This window comes from Oncorhynchus masou, chromosome 8 (assembly GCF_036934945.1).
Source record: "Oncorhynchus masou masou isolate Uvic2021 chromosome 8, UVic_Omas_1.1, whole genome shotgun sequence".
Taxonomy (NCBI): domain Eukaryota; kingdom Metazoa; phylum Chordata; class Actinopteri; order Salmoniformes; family Salmonidae; genus Oncorhynchus; species Oncorhynchus masou.
This window is the reverse complement of record NC_088219.1, coordinates 9,590,467-9,611,193: the sequence shown is the minus strand read 5'-3', so window position 1 is coordinate 9,611,193 and position 20,727 is coordinate 9,590,467. Positions and strand designations below refer to the sequence as shown.

General features: G+C 48.6%; 1 protein-coding gene across 1 annotated transcript in view; it reads right to left on the bottom strand.

Annotated features, from left to right (window-relative positions):
• Window positions 1-20,117, bottom strand: part of ubl3a (ubiquitin-like 3a) — a 60,526-nt gene extending 40,409 nt beyond the window's left edge. Inside the window, exon 1 of the mRNA XM_064971415.1 lies at window positions 19,468-20,117. Within this exon, the coding sequence (XP_064827487.1) occupies window positions 19,468-19,497 (30 nt within the window). The 5' untranslated portion in view covers window positions 19,498-20,117. The remainder of the gene's footprint in view (window positions 1-19,467) is intronic.
• Window positions 20,118-20,727: the final 610 nt, after the last annotated feature.

Sequence of the window (20,727 nt, the reverse complement as noted above, 5' to 3'; positions counted from 1 at the left end):
CTCTCCGTCTGTCCCACTCCCCCACCATCCCTCTGTCCCACTCCCCCACCATCCCTCTGTCCCACTCCCCCACCCTTTGTATGTCCCACTCCCCCACCCTCCCTCTGTCCCACTCCCCACCCTCCCTCTGTCCCACTCCCCCACCCTTTGTATGTCCCACTCCCCCACCCTCCCTCTGTCCCACTCCCCCACCCTCCCTCTGTCTCACTCCCCATCCTTCGTCTGTCCCACTCCCCCACCCTCACTCCCTCCCTCACTCTCCCAAATGTCCCACTCCCCCACCATCCGTCTGTCCAACTCTCCCACCCTCACTCTCCCACCCTCCGTCTGTCCCATCCCCCCACCCTCACTCTCCCACCCTCCGTCTGTCCCACTCCCCCACCCTCACTCTCCCACCCTCCGTCTGTCCCACTCCCCCACCCTCACTCTCCCATCCTCCGTCTGTCCCATCCCCCACCCTCACTTTCCCACCCTCCGTCTGTCCCACTCCCCCACCCTCACTCTCCCACCCTCAGTCTGTCCCACTCCCCCACCCTCCGTCTGTCCCACTCCCCCACCCTCACTCTCCCACCCTCCGTCTGTCCCACTCCCCCACCCTCCATCTGTCCCACTCCCCCACCCCCACTCTCCCACCCTCCATCTGTCCCACTCCCCCACCCTCACTCTCCCACCCTCCGTCTGTCCCACTCCCCCACCCTCACTCTCCCACCCTCCGTCTGTCCCACTCCCCCACCCTCACTCTCCCACCCTCCGTCTGTCCCACTCCCCCACCCTTTGTATGTCCCACTCCCCCAACCTCCCTCTGTCCCACTCCCCCATCCTTCGTCTGTCCCACTCCCCCACCCTCCCTCTGTCCCACTCCCCCACCCTCCCTCTGTCCCACTCCCCCATCCTTCTCTCTGTCTGTCCCACTCCCCCATCCTTCTCTCAGTCTGTCCCCCTCTGCCTCCCTTCTCTCTCCGTCTGTCCCCCTCTGCCTCCCTTCTCTCTCCGTCTGTCCCCCTCTGCCTCCCTTCTCTCTCCGTCTGTCCCCTTCTGCCTCCCTTCTCTCTCCGTCTGTCCCCCTCTGCCTCCCTTCTCTCCGTCTGTCCCCCTCTGCCTCCGTCTCTCTCCGTCTGTCCCCCTCTGCCTCCGTCTCTCTCCGTCTGCCTCCGTCTCTCTCCGTCTGTCCCACTCCCCCACCCTCCCTCTGTCCCACTCCCCCACCCTCCCTCTGTCCCACTCCCCCACCCTTTGTATGTCCCACTCCCCCACCCTCCCTCTGTCCCACTCCCCCACCCTCCCTCTGTCTCACTCCCCCATCCTTCGTCTGTCCCACTCCCCCACCCTCACTCCCTCCCTCACTCTCCCAACTGTCCCACTCCCCCACCATCCGTCTGTCCAACTCTCCCACCCTCACTCTCCCACCCTCCGTCTGTCCCATCCCCCACCCTCACTCTCCCACCCTCCGTCTGTCCCATCCCCCACCCTCACTCTCCCACCCTCCGTCTGTCCCACTCCCCCACCCTCACTCTCCCATCCTCCGTCTGTCCCATCCCCCACCCTCCGTCTGTCCCACTCCCCCACCCTCACTCTCCCACCCTCAGTCTGTCCCACTCCCCCACCCTCCGTCTGTCCCACTCCCCCACCCTCACTCTCCCACCCTCCGTCTGTCCCACTCCCCCACCCTCCATCTGTCCCACTCCCCCACCCTCACTCTCCCACCCTCCATCTGTCCCACTCCCCCACCCTCACTCTCCCACCCTCCGTCTGTCCCACTCCCCCACCCTCACTCTCCCACCCTCCGTCTGTCCCACTCCCCCACCCTCACTCTCCCACCCTCCGTATGTCCCACTCCCCCAACCTCCCTCTGTCCCACTCCCCCATCCTTCGTCTGTCCCACTCCCCCACCCTCCCTCTGTCCCACTCCCCCACCCTCCCTCTGTCCCACTCCCCCATCCTTCTCTCTGTCTGTCCCACTCCCCCATCCTTCTCTCCGTCTGTCCCCCTCTGCCTCCCTTCTCTCTCCGTCTGTCCCCCTCTGCCTCCCTTCTCTCTCCGTCTGTCCCCCTCTGCCTCCCTTCTCTCTCCGTCTGTCCCCCTCTGCCTCCCTTCTCTCTCCGTCTGTCCCCCTCTGCCTCCGTCTCTCTCCGTCTGTCCCCCTCTGCCTCCGTCTCTCTCCGTCTGCCTCCGTCTCTCTCCGTCTGTCCCACTCCCCCACCCTCCCTCTGTCCCACTCCCCCACCCTCCCTCTGTCCCACTCCCCCACCCTCCCTCTGTCCCACTCCCCCATCCTTCTCTCTCCGTCTGTCCCCCTCTGCCTCCCTTCTCTCTCCGTCTGTCCCCCTCTGCCTCCGTCTCTCTCCGTCTGTCCCCCTCTGCCTCCGTCTCTCTCCGTCTGCCTCCGTCTCTCTCCGTCTGTCCCACTCCCCCACCATCCCTCTGTCCCACTCCCCCACCATCCCTCTGTCCCACTCCCCCACCCTTTGTATGTCCCACTCCCCCACCCTCCCTCTGTCCCACTCCCCCACCCTCCCTCTGTCCCACTCCCCCACCCTTTGTATGTCCCACTCCCCCACCCTCCCTCTGTCCCACTCCCCCACCCTCCCTCTGTCTCACTCCCCCATCCTTCGTCTGTCCCACTCCCCCACCCTCACTCCCTCCCTCACTCTCCCAACTGTCCCACTCCCCCACCATCCGTCTGTCCAACTCTCCCACCCTCACTCTCCCACCCTCCGTCTGTCCCATCCCCCACCCTCACTCTCCCACCCTCCGTCTGTCCCACTCCCCCACCCTCACTCTCCCATCCTCCGTCTGTCCCATCCCCCACCCTCACTTTCCCACCCTCCGTCTGTCCCACTCCCCCACCCTCACTCTCCCACCCTCAGTCTGTCCCACTCCCCCACCCTCCGTCTGTCCCACTCCCCCACCCTCACTCCCCCACCCTCCGTCTGTCCCACTCCCCCACCCTCACTCTCCCACCCTCCGTCTGTCCCACTCCCCCACCCTCCATCTGTCCCACTCCCCCACCCTCACTCTCCCACCCTCCGTCTGTCCCACTCCCCCACCCTCACTCTCCCACCCTCCGTCTGTCCCACTCCCCCACCCTCACTCTCCCACCCTCCGTCTGTCCCACTCCCCCACCCTCACTCTCCCACCCTCCGTCTGTCCCACTCCCCCACCCTCACTCTCCCACCCTCCGTCTGTCCCACTCCCCCACCCTCACTCTCCCACCCTCCGTCTGTCCCACTCCCCCACCCTCACTCTCCCACCCTCCGTCTGTCCCACTCCCCCCACCCTCACTCTCCCACCCTCCGTCTGTCCCACTCCCCCCACCTCACTCTCCCACCCTCCGTCTGTCCCACTCCCCCACCCTCACTCTCCCACCCTCCGTCTGTCCCACTCCCCCACCCTCACTCTCCCACCCTCCGTCTGTCCCACTCCCCCACCCTCACTCTCCCACCCTCCGTCTGTCCCACTCCCCCACCCTCACTCTCCCACCCTCCGTCTGTCCCACTCCCCCACCCTCACTCTCCCACCCTCCGTCTGTCCCACTCCCCCACCCTCACTCTCCCACCCTCCGTCTGTCCCACTCCCCCACCCTCACTCTCCCACCCTCCGTCTGTCCCACTCCCCCACCCTCCGTCTGTCCCACTCCCCCACCCTCCGTCTGTCCCACTCCCCCACCCTCCGTCTGTCCCACTCCCCCACCCTCCGTCTGTCCCACTCCCCCACCCTCAGTCTGTCCCACTCCCCCACCCTCACTCTCTAACTCCCCCACCCTCACTCTCCCACTCCCCCACCCTCACTCTCCCACTCCCCCACCCTCACTCTCCCACCCTCCGTCTGTCCCACTCCCCCACCCTCACTCTCCCACCCTCCATCTGTCCCACTCCCCCACCCTCACTCTCCCACTCCCCCACCCTCACTCTCCCACCCTCCGTCTGTCCCACTCCCCCACCCTCACTCTCCCACCCTCCATCTGTCCCACTCCCCCACCCTCACTCTCCCACCCTCCATCTGTCCCACTCCCCCACCCTCAGTCTGTCCCACTCCCCCACCCTCACTCTCTAACTCCCCCACCCTCACTCTCCCACTCCCCCACCCTCACTCTCCCACCCTCCGTCTGTCCCACTCCCCCACCCTCACTCTCCCACCCTCCGTCTGTCCCACTCCCCCACCCTCACTCTCCCACCCTCCGTCTGTCCCACTCCCCCACCCTCACTCTCCCACCCTCCGTCTGTCCCACTCCCCCACCCTCACTCTCCCACCCTCCGTCTGTCCCACTCCCCCACCCTCACTCTCCCACCCTCCATCTGTCCCACTCCCCCACCCTCCGTCTGTCCCACTCCCCCACCCTCCGTCTGTCCCACTCCCCCACCCTCACTCTCCCACCCTCCGTCTTTTTTTCGGGTAACCAGATATCTGAGGTTGTCTCAAGGGGAGTGGGATATGCAAAAAAAAAAAACATTTCTATTTCACCAAAAACCTTTTGGAGGGTTAAATGTAAAGCAGTAGATCAACACATCGTTATAAAAATGGCAAAAAAAATTGATTTCGTTTTGACAAAGCTTTTTTCATTGTTAAAATAGCCCAGAAGAAATGTCTTCAAAAATTAACACTTACTAAAGTAGTCAAATATTAACGTCCCAATCGGATATCCAGATTTTCGATTAACTGTGCCGGTCTCTAATGCCAGCCTCTGTCCCCTTTTCACAGCCTCGGTCCCCTTTTCACAGCCTCGGTCCCCGTTTCACAGCCTCGGTCCCCTTTTCACAGCCTCGGTCCCCTTTTCACAGCCCCGGTCCCCGTTTCACAGCCCCGGTCCCCGTTTCACAGCCTCCGTCCCCTTTTCACAGCCCCGGTCCCCGTTTCACAGCCTCGGTCCCCGTTTCACAGCCTCCGTCCCCTTTTCACAGCCTCGGTCCCCGTTTCACAGCCTCGGTCCCCTTTTCACAGCCTCGGTCCCCTTTTCACAGCCCCGGTCCCCGTTTCACAGCCTCGGTCCCCGTTTCACAGCCTCCGTCCCCTTTTCACAGCCTCGGTCCCCTTTTCACAGCCTCGGTCCCCTTTTCACAGCCTCGGTCCCCTTTTCACTGCCTCGGTCCCCTTTTCACAGCCCCGGTCCCCGTTTCACAGCCTCGGTCCCCTTTTCACAGCCTCGGTCCCCTTTTCACAGCCTCGGTCCCCTTTTCACAGCCCCGGTCCCCGTTTCACAGCCCCGGTCCCCTTTTCACAGCCTCTGTCCCCTTTTCTCAGCCTCGGTCCCCTTTTCACAGCCTCGGTCCCCTTTTCACAGCCTCGGTCCCCTTTTCACAGCCTCGGTCCCCTTTTCACAGCCCCGGTCCCCTTTTCACAGCCTCTGTCCCCTTTTCTCAGCCTCGGTCCCCTTTTCACAGCCTCGGTCCCCGTTTCACAGCCTCGGTCCCCTTTTCACAGCCTCGGTCCCCTTTTCACAGCCTCGGTCCCCTTTTCACAGCCTCGGTCCCCTTTTCACAGCCCCGGTCCCCTTTTCACAGCCCCGGTCCCCTTTTCACAGCCTCCGTCCCCTTTTCACAGCCTCGGTCCCCTTTTCACAGCCTCGGTCCCCTTTTCACAGCCTCCGTCCCCTTTTCACAGCCTCCGTCCCCTTTTCACAGCCTCGGTCCCCTTTTCACAGCCTCGGTCCCCTTTTCACAGCCCCGGTCCCCTTTTCACAGCCTCGGTCCCCTTTTCACAGCCTCTGTCCCCGTTTCTCAAATACACTGTGATTTGACTGTGGTCTGAGAGAGGTGTTAGTGGGCCGACTGTGAAGGCTCTGAGGGAAACTGGGTTGAGGTTGGTGATAAATTAGTCTCTCTCTCTCCACACATAAAAGTGCATTCGGGCAGTCTTCCGACCCCTTGACTTTATCCACATTTTGTTACATTACAGCCTTATTATCAAATTGATTAAATACATTTTTCCCCCTCATAAATCTTCACAAAATACCACATAATGACAAAGCAAAAGACAGGTATTTAGAAATTGTATCACATTTATAAAAATTTAAAATACTCAAATATCACACTGACATAAGTATTCAAACCCTTTACTCAGTACTTTGTTGAACAACATTTGGCAGCAATTACAGCCCCGAGTCTTCTTGGGTATGATGCTACAAGCTTGGCACACCTGTATTTGGGGGGGGGGGGCTCCCTCATTTATCTCTGCAGATCCTCTCAAGCTTTGTCAGGTTGGATGGACAGCTATTTTAAAAGGTCTCTCCAGAGATGTTCAATCAGGTTCAAGTCTGAGCTCTGGCTGGGCCACACAAGGACATTGAGACTTGTCCCGAAGCCCGTCAGAGGTCCTGTGCTCTCTGAAGCAGGTTTTCATCAAGGATCACTTTGTACATTGCTCCGTTCATCTTCCCTTCGATCCTGAATAGTCTCCCAGTCCTAGCCGCTGAAAAACATTCCCACAGCATGATGCTGCCACCACCATGCTTCACAGTAGGGATGGTGCCAGGTTTCCTCCAGCTGTGACCCTTGGCATTTAAGCCAAAGAGTTCAATCTTGGTTTCATCAGACCAAAGAATCTTGTTTCTCATGTTCGGAGAGTCCTTTAGGAGCCTTTTGACAAACTCCAACCGGGCTGTCGTGTGCCTTTTACAGAGGAACGGCTTCTGTCTGGCCATGCTACCATAAAGGCCTGATTGGTGGAGTGCTGCAGAGATGATTGTCCTTCTGGAAGCTTCTCCCATCTCTGGAACTCTGGAGAGAGTCACACTGTCAGGGAGATCATTGGGTTCTTGGTCACTTCCCTGACCAAAGCCCTTCACCCCAATTGCTCAGTTTGGCCGGGCTGCCAGCTCTGGGAAGAGCCTTGGTGGTTCCAAACATCTTCCATTTAATAATGGAGGCCAATGTGTTCTTGTGGACTTTCAATGCTGCAGAACTTTTATACTTTTCCCCAGATCTGTGCCTCGACAATCTATACAGATAATTCCTTCAGCCTCATGGCTTGGTTTTTGTCTGACATTTATTGACAGGTGTGTGCAATTCCAAATCATGTCCAATCAATTGAATTTAAACACAGGTGTACTCCAATCAAGTTGTAGAAACATCTCAAGGATGATCAACGGAAACAGGATGCACCTGAACTCAGTCTCATTGCAAGAAGGTCTGAATACGTATGTAAATAAGGTATTTCATTTTCAATCCATTTGTAGAAATGTCTAAAAACCTGTTTTCACTTTGTCGTTATGGGGTTTTGTGTGAAGATCGATGAGGGAAAAAAGGTAATCTATTGTAGAATAAGGCTGTAATGCAACAAAACATGGAAAAGGTCAAGGGGTCTGAATACTTTCCTAATGCACTATTTATATGTATGTTAGCTAATCCAAGTTCATCATTTTAAAAGGCTAATTGATCATTAGAAAACCCTTTTGCAATTACGTTAGCACCGCTGAAAACTGTTGTTCTGATTAAAGAAGCAATAAAACTTTAGACTAGTTGACTATCTGGAGCGTCAGCATTTGTGGGTTTGATTACAGGCTAAAAATAGTTTTAAAAAACAAAAAACTTTCTTCTGAAACTTGTCAGTCTATTCTTGTTCTGAGAAATTAAGGCTATTCCATGCCAGAAATGGCCAATAAACTGAAGATCTCGTACAATGCTGTGTACTACTCCCTTCACCTTCACAGAACAGCGCAAACTAGCTCTAACCAGAATAGAAAGAGGAGTGGGAGGCCCCGGTGCACAACTAAGCAAGAGGACAAATGCATTAGTGTGTCTAGTTTGAGAGGCAGATGCCTCACAAGTCCTCAACTGGCAGCTTCATTAATTAGTACCCGCAAAACACCAGTCTCAACGTCAACAGTGAAGAGGCGACTCTGGGATACTGGCCTTCTAGGCAGCAGAGTTGAAAAAAGAAAAAGATATATCTCAGACTGGCCAATAAAAAGAAAAGATTATGATGAACAACAGAACACAGACACTGGACAGAGGAACTTTGCCTAGAAGGCCAGCATCCTGGAGTCGCCTCTGTACTATTTAATGTCTAGTTTGAGAAACAGACGACTCACAAGTCCTCAACTGGCAGCTTCATTAAATAGTACCCGCAAAACACCAGTCTCAACGTCAACAATGAAGAGGCGACTCCGGGATGCTGGCCGACACCATTCCCTCTTTCCATTTTCTTGTCTATTCTCTGGTGTTAGTCCTCCCAGAGTTATACCAGAGCCTTGTCCCTTTGTGAGCCTTGTCCCTTTGTGTATACCAGAGCCTTGTCCCTTTCCTTCCTCACTGTGCTAGGTCAGAGCTCCACTTCCTGGTTTGTCTCACAGTGACAGCATTCTGAACAGGTCAGACAGGTTACAGCTGGTGTCATAATACATACACCTGTTTAACACCTACCTGTCTCTCTTCTTGTCTTCCTAATACATACACCTGTTTAACACCTACCTGTCTCTCTTCTTGTCTTCCTAATACATACACCTGTTTAACACCTACCTGTCTCTCTTCTTGTCTTCCTAATACATACACCTGTTTAACACCTACCTGTCTCTCTTCTTGTCTTCCTAATACATACACCTGTTTAACACCTACCTGTCTCTCTTCTTGTCTTCCTAATAGATACACCTGTTTAACACCTACCTGTCTCTCTTCTTGTCTTCCTAATACATACACATGTTTAACACCTACCTGTCTCTCTTCTTGTCTTCCTAATACATACACCTGTTTAACACCTACCTGTCTCTCTTCTTGTCTTCCTAATACATACACCTGTTTAACACCTACCTGTCTCTCTTCTTGTCTTCCTAATACATACACCTGTTTAACACCTACCTGTCTCTCTTCTTGTCTTCCTAATACATACACCTGTTTAACACCTACCTGTCTCTCTTCTTGTCTTCCTAATACATACACATGTTTAACACCTACCTGTCTCTCTTCTTGTCTTCCTAATACATACACCTGTTTAACACCTACCTGTCTCTCTTCTTGTCTTCATAATACATACACCTGTTTAACACCTACCTGTCTCTCTTCTTGTCTTCCTAATACATACACCTGTTTAACACCTACCTGTCTCTCTTCTTGTCTTCCTAATACATACACCTGTTTAACACCTACCTGTCTCTCTTCTTGTCTTCCTAATACATACACCTGTCTGTCCATGTTTGTTCAGCTTAACTCACCAGGTCTCATAAACTGGGTTAATTAGTAATACAAAATATTTGTTTAAATATTAATAAATATATATATATATTAATACATATAGTTGAAGTCAGAAGTTTACATACACCTTAGCCAAATACATTTAAATTCAGTTTTTCACAATTCCTGACATTTAATCCTAGTAAAAAAATGTAAAAAACTTGAAAGTTTCCAAAATTGTTAAAATAATGTCTGTGAGTATAACAGAACTGATATAGCAGGTGAAAACCTGAGGAAAATCCATCCAGGAAGTGCTATTATTTTGAAATGGCTGTTTTTCCATTGAAATCCACCATACAAAGACGTACGACCCAGTTCAGGATCCCTATGACTTGTGGCAAATCTTTAGGCATTGTTTCAGGCTTTTACTCTGAAAAATGAGTGAGAAGCACCACTTTCAATGAGAAGACAGTGGAAATTTCCGGACTTGAGTCCTGCGCATGACCGGGAGTGTGCCTTTCTTGTTTTTCTTTTCTATTGATGAAGCTATAGTCCAGCTGAAATATGATAGATTATTCATGACAAAAACAACCTGTGGATTGATTATAAACATCGTTTGACATGTTTCTATTGACTTTGATGGTACTTTATTGATTTTTCATCTGCCTGCTGTGACCGCGCTTTGGGCCAATGGATGACTGTACAAAACGGAGGTTTTTGGACATAAACAGGGACTTTACCGAACAAAAGAAACATTTATTGGGTAACTGGGAGTCTTGTGAGTGTAACCATCCGAAGATCATCAAAGGTAAGTGATTAATTTTAACGCTATTTCTGATACTCCTCTTCTTGGCTGGTAACTGTTTGTAATGATTTGTCTGCTGGGCGCTGTTCTCAGATAATCGCATGGTATGCTTTTGCCGTAAAGCCTTTTTGAAATCTGACACAGCGGATTTCTCTACTGTACTGTCCGAACCTGTGAAGCATAGACGCCTATGATTGGTTCAGATTTGGTCCAGCCAGGGCGGACTGACTAAAATGACAAAACTCCTTTTCAACGTCCACGGACGTCCGGTGTTGGTCGGTGCTTGTTACAGTAAAAGGAAAGACAGTGGGTGTCATGTTAGGTGTCTGTCAGAGCCGGGCGAGGTGACATTAACTGGAGACAGAGATGAGACAGAGCTGAGAGCGACTGAGAGGAAAGTGAGTGGGACGGAGGGGTTGTCCAGACAGTTTTCACAGTCTTGCTTTGACCACCACATGACAGAGAAGAGAAGGAAAAAAACTGAGCTGAACATTAGCAGTGTGCCAGTGGAAGGGAGGACAGTAGTACTGAACATTAACAGTGTGCCAGTGGAAGGGAGGACAGTAGTACTGAACATTAACAGTGTGCCAGTGGAAGGGAGGACAGTAGTACTGAACATTAGCAGTGTGCCAGTGGAAGGGAGGACAGTAGTACTGAACATTAGCAGTGTGCCAGTGGAAAGGAGGACAGTAGTACTGAACATTAGCAGTGTGCCAGTGGAAGGGAGGACAGTAGTACTGAACATTAACAGTGTGCCAGTGGAAGGGAGGACAGTAGTACTGAACATTAACAGTGTGCCAGTGGAAGGGAGGACAGTAGCACTGAACATTAACAGTGTGCCAGAGGAAGGGAGGACAGTAGCACTGAACATTAGCAGTGTGCCAGTGGAAGGGAGGACAGTAGTACTGAACATTAGCAGTGTGCCAGTGGAAGGGAGGACAGTAGTACTGAACATTAGCAGTGTGCCAGTGGAAGGGAGGACAGTAGTACTGAACATTAGCAGTGTGCCAGTGGAAGGGAGGACAGTAGTACTGAACATTAGCAGTGTGCCAGTGGAAGGGAGGACAGTAGCACTGAACATTAGCAGTGTGCCAGTGGAAGGGAGGACAGTAGTACTGAACATTAGCAGTGTGCCAGTGGAAGGGAGGACAGTAGTACTGAACATTAGCAGTGTGCCAGTGGAAGGGAGGACAGTAGTACCGAACATTAGCAGTGTGCCAGTGGAAGGGAGGACAGTAGTACCGAATATTAGCAGTGTGCCAGTGGAAGGGAGGACAGTAGTACTGAACATTAACAGTGTGCCAGTGGAAGAGAGGACAGTAGTACTGAACATTAACAGTGTGCCAGTGGAAGGGAGGACAGTAGTACTGAACATTAGCAGTGTGCCAGTGGAAGAGAGGACAGTAGTACTGAACATTAGCAGTGTGCCAGTGGAAGGGAGGACAGTAGTACTGAACATTAGCAGTGTGCCAGTGGAAGGGAGGACAGTAGTACTGAACATTAACAGTGTGCCAGTGGAAGAGAGGACAGTAGTACTGAACATTAACAGTGTGCCAGTGGAAGGGAGGACAGTAGTACTGAACATTAGCAGTGTGCCAGTGGAAGAGAGGACAGTAGTACTGAACATTAGCAGTGTGCCAGTGGAAGGGAGGACAGTAGTACTGAACATTAGCAGTGTGCCAGTGGAAGGGAGGACAGTAGTACTGAACATTAGCAGTGTGCCAGTGGAAGGGAGGACAGTAGTACTGAACATTAGCAGTGTGCCAGTGGAAGGGAGGACAGTAGTACTGAACATTAACAGTGTGCCAGTTGAAGGGAGGACAGTAGTACTGAACATTAGCAGTGTGCCAGTGGAAGGAAGGACAGTAGTACTGAACATTAGCAGTGTACCAGTGGAAGGGAGGACAGTAGTACTGAACATTAGCAGTGTGCCAGTGGAAGGGAGGACAGTAGTACTGAACATTAGCAGTGTGCCAGTGGAAGGGAGGACAGTAGTACTGAACATTAGCAGTGTGCCAGTGGAAGGGAGGACAGTAGTACTGAACATTAGCAGTGTGCCAGTGGAAGGGAGGACAGTAGTACTGAACATTAGCAGTGTGCCAGTGGAAGGGAGGACAGTAGTACTGAACATTAACAGTGTGCCAGTGGAAGGGAGGACAGTAGTACTGAACATTAGCAGTGTGCCAGTGGAAGGGAGGACAGTAGTACTGAACATTAGCAGTGTGCCAGTGGAAGGGAGGACAGTAGTACTGAACATTAGCAGTGTGCCAGTGGAAGGGAGGACAGTAGTACTGAACATTAGCAGTGTGCCAGTGGAAGGGAGGACAGTAGTACTGAACATTAGCAGTGTGCCAGTGGAAGGGAGGACAGTAGTACTGAACATTAGCAGTGTGCCAGTGGAAGGGAGGACAGTAGTACTGAACATTAACAGTGTGCCAGTGGAAGGGAGGACAGTAGTACTGAACATTAGCAGTGTGCCAGTGGAAGGGAGGACAGTAGTACTGAACATTAGCAGTGTGCCAGTGGAAGGGAGGACAGTAGTACTGAACATTAGCAGTGTGCCAGTGGAAGGGAGGACAGTAGTACTGAACATTAACAGTGTGCCAGTGGAAGGGAGGACAGTAGTACTGAACATTAGCAGTGTGCCAGTGGAAGGGAGGACAGTAGTACTGAACATTAACAGTGTGCCAGTGGAAGGGAGGACAGTAGTACTGAACATTAGCAGTGTGCCAGTGGAAGGGAGGACAGTAGTACTGAACATTAGCAGTGTGCCAGTGGAAGGGAGGACAGTGTTACTGAACATTAGCAGTGTGCCAGTGGAAGGGAGGACAGTAGCAGGTGACCCAACTGTGGTTTGTGACTACTATGCTTTTCCCATTGTAGCCAATTCAAAATATCAATAATTCCGTTACTGATAATAATTCATAAACACAGTTGATATAACTAAAAAAAAACTATAATGAATTGATAGGTCTACTTTTACTTGTTACTTCTGTTCATTATCCTCTCTCCTCATGAGGGAGAAAAATTAGAAAAAATATCTTCAAGATATGTGGTAACAGAATTATAAGGCACAAGGCAATGTTTTTTAAACTTACAAAAGGCAAATCATTTCAGCAAAACTAAATATAAGTGTTGATATTAGTGTACATGGGTCTTTACTTCCACATTACGGTGTTTTGATGTATTTCTAATACTGTTTAATTAAGACTTGTTCTGGTAGATGTTTTCTAAGAACCCCTTTTCCATCCGTTTGACTAGAAATTAAAGCTTATTCCTCATTTTTTTGTATGTAAAATTGTTGAAACATGCATCTATACCTTCATTTCAAAACAATATATAGACTTTTAGCTTTCATTTGATATTCTCCTAGGAAACTTCACGTTGGTGCTCAGGGGTCCTTTTAGATGGTAATGCCCGGAATGAATGCGTGTCTAATGCTGAGACAGGCTCGTGAGAGGTGATACAGGATGGGCTTTTCAACCACAAGGAACCCACTCCATCCCTCTCTCTCTTTCACCCCCAGCCCACACATACCTCTCACCTTTAACCCCTGCTACATCCAACTGTGTGTGGTAGCAAGAACAGAAGGGTATTCAACCTTGTGTGGAGTACGGAATGACCCAGTCCATTGTGACCATTCTAATTGATTCTACTTAATAACCTCACAATGGGCTCCTAAACTCAGTCCTTCTAGAACCTTAGAACACTGGAACAGAACACTGAGGCACACACACCCCCATTGTTATGACGTTCCTGCCCCACACCTCACAGGTGAGGACCACACAGCGATGAGACGCCTTCTTGATTCCTCTGTGTGTTATCCACGCTCTCTCTTTATTTCCCCTCCTCTTCCTCTCCTTTAACCAAAAATCTCATTCTCTCTTGGTTAAAAAGTGGATGTATGCATAGGCTTTATTCTACAGTTCCGTCTTCACCTCCAACTCTGACCCTCTCTCTCATCCAGCTGAACACTTATCGCTGCCACACACACACACACACATCAGACCTTTTCTTTACTATGACTGAATTACAGTACTGTCGCAGGGAGAGAGAGTGAGAGAGCGCGAGAGAGATTGTTAGAGTTCCTAGGGTAGTCAGCGTACTTTAATTACTAGCCTATGGCAGACCTCCAAGCCCTGGGCATTCATACCTCGTCTATGGTTGGACAGGTCATAGCATTCCTCATCTGGTATGAGGTAGAACAAAACAAACACACACAACCCCTCAGAGTTAGGCCACAGTCAGACACAATCCCAACTGAACTCATTGTCCCAACATTAATACAACGTTAGCCTACCATGGCCTACGTGGAATAGACCAGGGATCTAATGGACCAGCGACGCTCCCCATCCAACCTAACAGAGCTTGAGAGGATCTGCAGATAAGAATGGGGAGAAACTCCCCAAATACAGGTGTGCCAAGCTTGTAGCGTCATACCCAAGAAGACTCAAGGCTGTAATCGCTACCAAAGGGTCTGAATAGTTTCACAAATGTGTTTTGTCATTAAGGGGTATTGGAATGAATGGAATTCTACAGTAATTCAATTCAATGTTTCAAGGATAAAATTACATCATTTTTTTTGTTATAGTGGGGACAGCAACATTAGTAAAAAATAATAATAATACACTTCCGGTCAAAAGTTAGAACACCTACTCATTCAAGGGTTTTCTTTATTTTTACTATTTTCTACATTGTAGAATAATAGTGAAGGCATCAAAACAATGAAAACACACATATGGAATCATGTAGTAACCAAAAAATGTGTTAAACAAATGTTAATATATTTGAGTTTTGAGATTCTTCAAAATAGCCAACATTTGTCTTGATGAGAGCACTACCCCCCCCCTTCTAACTCTGACTCTATTGATAGCTACTTCACTGAGGAAGATTGTACTTTCCATGCATGTGATATGTGGTTGTCCCACCTAGCGATCTTAAGATGAATGCATTAACCATACGTGTCTCTGGATAAGAGTCTGCTAAATGACTCACCAACGCTTCGCGTCTCTGGATAAGAGTCTGCTAAATGACTCACCAACGCTTCGTGTCTCTGGAGAAGAGTCTGCTAAATGACTCACTAACACTTCGTTTCTCTGGATAAGAGCCTGCTAAATGACTCACTAACTATATGTGTCTCTGGATAAGGGAGTCTGCTAAATGACTCACTAACTATATGTGTCTCTGGATAAGGGAGTCTGCTAAATGACTCACTAACTATATGTGTCTCTGGATAAGAGTCTGCTAAATGACTCACTAACTATACGTGTCTCTTGAAGGGAGTCTGCGAAATGACTCACTAACTATACGTGTCTCTGGATAAGAGTCTGCTAAATGACTCACTAACTATACGTGTCTCTTGAAGGGAGTCTGCTAAATGACTCACTAACTATACGTGTCTCTGGATAAGGGAGTCTGCGAAATGACTCACTAACTCTTCGTGTCTCTGGCTAAGAGTCTGCTAAATGACTCACTAACTATACGTGTCTCTGGATAAGAGTCTGCTAAATGACTCACTAACTATATGTGTCACTGGATAAGAGCCTGCTAAATGACTCACTAACTATACGTGTCTCTGGATAAGGGAGTCTGCTAAATGACTCACTAACTATATGTGTCTCTGGATAAGGGAGTCTGCTAAATGACTCACTAACTATACGTGTCTCTGGATAAAAGTCTGCTAAATGACTCACTAACTATATGTGTCTCTGGATAAGAGTCTGCTAAACGACTCACTAACTATACGTGTCTCTTGAAGGGAGTCTGCTAAATGACTCACTAACTATACGTGTCTCTGGATAAGGGAGTCTGCTAAATGACTCACTAACTATACGTGTCTCTGTATAAGAGTCTGCTAAATGACTCACTAACTATACGTGTCTCTTGAAGGGAGTCTGCTAAATGACTCACTAACTATACGTGTCTCTGGATAAGAGTCTGCTAAATGACTCACTAACTATACGTGTCTCTGGATAAGAGTCTGCTAAATGACTCACTAACTATACGTGTCTCTGGATAAGAGCCTGCTAAATGACTCACTAACTATACGTGTCTCTGGATAAGGGAGTCTGCTAAATGACTCACTAACTATATGTGTCTCTGGATAAGGGAGTCTGCTAAATGACTCACTAACTATACGTGTCTCTGGATAAGAGTCTGCTAAATGACTCACTAACTATACGTGTCTCTGGATAAGAGTCTGCTAAACGACTCACTAACTATACGTGTCTCTTGAAGGGAGTCTGCTAAATGACTCACTAACTATACGTGTCTCTGGATAAGGGAGTCTGCTAAATGACTCACTAACTATACGTGTCTCTGTATAAGAGTCTGCTAAATGACTCACTAACTCTTCGTGTCTCTGGATAAGAGTCTGCTAAATGACTCACTAACTATACGTGTCTCTGGATAAGAGTCTGCTAAATGACTCCGATGTCAATGTCATATGATCGTGGCAGGGATCAAAGACAGGCAATAGAGAGTGTGAGATTGCACCGCCCAGGTTGAGGCGAGGCAAGGAGAGGAGGAACTGGTCAATACATGACAATTTGTGTTATAAGACACTATTGTTCAACTCCTCATCTTTGCTGACTACAGTGCTCGAGTGCTCGAACAAAACAGTTGTTGCCATCATTGTGATTTAATTTGGCAGGGGTCAGAGACAGTCAGTAAAGAGGAGGGGTGTGAATGTTTAAATGTTAAAACATTTAAACGAAGTTGGAATCTTTAACATTCAGAAAAATCCCTAACCCGAAACACTATGTTTTTTGACCATTTAATTAAAATCACAGTGCAGTTATCACAAAACAAAGCATTTTCGGTTTGTTATAGTCAATAGGCTATAAAGGCCTGGGAAAGTTGTGTAATTCAGATAAATACAGAAAGGAAGAGGTGAACTTTAGACTACTTTGGTGAATTTGCAATGCATGCAGGACAAGACATTGCGAGACGCAGATTACCAAAACATGGCATTGCCTCCTCTGTCTCTTGGCTAATGATGCAAGTGTGTGTTCAGTCTCCGGTCTGTTGCGTGTGGAATATCCTAGCCTACTCATGGCACTGATGTCACCAGGATACAGAGGTATCTTCGGGCCAGTCTTGCGAATACAGGGTAGCCTACTATTCATTTTAGCCTCATAATATGAAATTACAGTAGGCTTTATCCGTTATCCTTTTCAGACATAATGGAATGCGGGCCCTTGAAAGCGCCTCGGCTTCAGCATGTTTGTTAGGGTAGACTTACACAAAACATTTTTAAATGCCAACACGAAACCTTCCCTGGAGATTTGAATGGGCGTTTTACTTGTCTGTAAGGGAATGAGGCTTCTGAAGCAGGACTAAAGTCCATCACTAGGCAACCAGAACTGTCAATCAAATCATCTTGATCTGCTGCGCGGCAGCCAGGAACACCTCTCCTTAAAAAAAGTACTTTAAAGTTTGTTAAATACCGTGATTTACCAAAACATTTAGTAGAAATAAAACATCTAGCTACCATACCATAAAAACACAGCATAAAAAACAACAGCAGTACAGTGACTTTTATTGTTTTTAGGGAAAAAATACAGAACATTTTATGCTGAAGCAGAATTCTACAGTCACTTTTTTTATTGTCTGAAAAAGTTCTGTCTGTGAAGGTTTCGCTGTCTGTGAAGGGTGCTCTGTCTCTGAAGGGTGCTCTGTCTCTGAAGGGTGCTCTGTCTCTGAAGGGTGCTCTGTCTCTGAAGGGTGCTCTGTCTCTGAAGGGTGCTCTGTCTCTGAAGGGTGCTCTGTCTCTAAAGGGTGCTCTGTCTCTAAAGGGTGCTCTGTCTCTGAAGGGTGCTCTGTCTCTAAAGGGTGCTCTGTCTCTAAAGGGTGCTCTGTCTCTAAAGGGTGCTCGGTCTCTAAAGGGTGCTCGGTCTCTAAAGGGTGCTCGGTCTCTAAAGGGTGCTCGGTCTCTAAAGGGTGCTCGGTCTCTAAAGGGTGCTCGGTCTCTAAAGGGTGCTCGGTCTCTAAAGGGTGCTCGGTCTCTAAAGGGTGCTCGGTCTCTAAAGGGTGCTCGGTCTCTAAAGGGTGCTCGGTCTCTAAAGGGTTCGCTGTCTCTAAAGGGTTCGCTGTCTCTAAAGGGTTCGCTGTCTCTAAAGGGTTCGCTGTCTCTAAAGGGTTCGCTGTCTCTAAAGGGTGCTCTGTCTCTAAAGGGTTCTCTGTCTCTAAAGGGTGCTCTGTCTCTAAAGGGTTCGCTGTCTCTAAAGGGTTCGCTGTCTCTAAAGGGTTCGCTGTCTCTAAAGGGTGCTCTGTCTCTAAAGGGTTCTCTGTCTCTAAAGGGTTCTCTGTCTCTAAAGGGTGCTCTGTCTCTAAAGGGTGCTCTGTCTCTAAAGGGTTCTCTGTCTCTAAAGGGTGCTCTGTCTCTAAAGGGTGCTCTGTCTCTAAAGGGTGCTCTGTCTCTAAAGGGTGCTCTGTCTCTAAAGGGTGCTCTGTCTCTAAAGGGTGCTCTGTCTCTAAAGGGTTCTCTGTGTCTAAAGGGTTCTCTGTGTCTAAAGGGTTCTCTGTGTCTAAAGGGTTCTCTGTGTCTAAAGGGTGCTCTGTCTCTAAAGGGTGCTCTGTCTCTAAAGGGTGCTCTGTCTCTAAAGGGTGCTCTGTCTCTAAAGGGTTCTCTGTCTCTAAAGGGTTCTCTGTCTCTAAAGGGTGCTCTGTCTCTAAAGGGTGCTCTGTCTCTAAAGGGTGCTCTGTCTCTAAAGGGTTATCTGTGTCTAAAGGGTTCTCTGTCTCTAAAGGGTTCTCTGTCTCCAAAGGGTTCTCTGTCTCTAAAAGGGTTTTCTGTCTTGTAAAGGTGTTGCTGTAGATTACCAGCACTAGTGGTCATACATACATAATAGGACCATTATTCGGCATTGTAAATTGGTGTGAAATTGTATGATTTTCTGATCATTTTAACAGAAACCCTTTTAGCAAAATGGACATTTTCTCACATCCCTAGAAGAGAGAGCACTGCCCATGTGGAGGCAGGGAGAGGATGAACAGATCATCAGGTGAGACTTTGGGTGTGTTTTCCCTTCAAAATTCACCAGAAACAACCATTTCACAGCTATTTTTTATTTTATTATTCTCCTGGGGGGGGGGGACACACACACCGGAACCCATTAACCCTGACACCCCCACATATAACCCAAAGTTATGCCTTTGCCTATATGACTGAGGACTGCAAGGGCACCCCACACAGACAGCAGCTAAATGTAAACAGTAGCCCCACTGTGCTAAATGTTATAGCTACTGCTGCTATCTGTGCTTCTCGTCCTTTTCCTTATTTCATATTTTTTTAAATGTCTTAATCATTAACATTTTATTTAATAAAAAATAAATTATTGCCATCTGACCAGCCAAAATAACATTATTTGATTGATCAATGTCGTTATCTAGTCATCTTCAAGTTTGTCTACAGGCTGAAGAATAGACCGAGTTTAATCACACTAATAATAATTTATTATAGACCTATTCACATTGTGAATATTCACAATATGAATTTGACGTTGGAGGACACCGAACTGGTTATATGTTTCTTCTGAAACATTTGGCAAAATTTCTCACCATGTCTGCCGGGGTAGAGCCCGTCATCATTGGAATCCGCTCACCGTCGGGCTTCAAGGAAGAAAATAATAGTATTTCCCCTATCGTCGTCTTTAAAATCTCGTAGACGGCAAATGATGAGTCTTTGATAATCAATTAAACGTCCAAAACACCAATTAAATCCCGTTAGTATCGATAGTCATCCTTTCAGAGTCACGAACGAATGTTGGAATGTGTTTTTCTTCTATTTCACACAAATTAGACATTTAGTCCGTTTATTTTTTCGGTTAAAAAACAGGTTTTTAAAAACAGACTAGGATGTGCTTATAGATTCGACCGGAGGCGACCCTCCGACCCCCAAATGTGTAAAAAGATCAGCCTTTATATAAAGGTGCCTACGCCATAGGAAAATAAAAATATATCGCGCTGTAACATCCGGACACGCCGATTTCTCTGTAAATCCGAACGGCTCTTCTGTTGCAAAAAAAAATTAAACAAAAAAACTTCCACCGTTCTAAACGTTCAGTGGCGTTAAAATATCTCTCTCATACTCCGAAAAGCTGAGTTAAACCGTCGTTTTAGTCACAGACTATGTCCCTGTCTCTCTTCCTCCCGTCTGACTGTCATACTGGCTCAGAAGAACATGGCGGCAGTTCACTTCACGGTAGGAAAAAAAAAAAGCGCTGAACTGAAAAGAGAGAGAGAGAGGGAGGAGGGGGAGACTACTGTTGCGAGTTGGAAAGATAAAACGGTCTCGGTGGGGGAAAGCTTGCTTGCATAGGCCTCCGTGTCGAGAAAGGGGCGGAAAGTGGGGGGGTTTCTTTTCACGTGAATGAACACAGACACACTCACACTCCCAGAGGGTTCGAGTCAAAGTGACCCTAGACACACCAAGGTGACCAGTCTATAAAAAGACTAAAGATATCTACATGATTAAACAGAAGGTCATTCTTCACTGTGTCACTAAACTATGATTCATGCTTTACTAATAGGTTTACTCTAATTTGAATTAGATTAATCAGGATGTTTAGGCAGTACCCATATTTTATAACCTATTATATGAGTCATAAGGGTTAATTGTAATTCAATCATTGTAGTTGCCTGTATACTTGCCTGGTACATTATAAAAAATATAGTATTAATAATTGATATATTTCACAAACCTATGTGTTTTTGTTTCGGGAACATTAAAAAAGGAAATTCATTATTATGAATAATATTCTAGGCCTATAATGCATGTCGGACGTTTTGTTCAGTGAGAGGTATAGAAGATCTAACCGA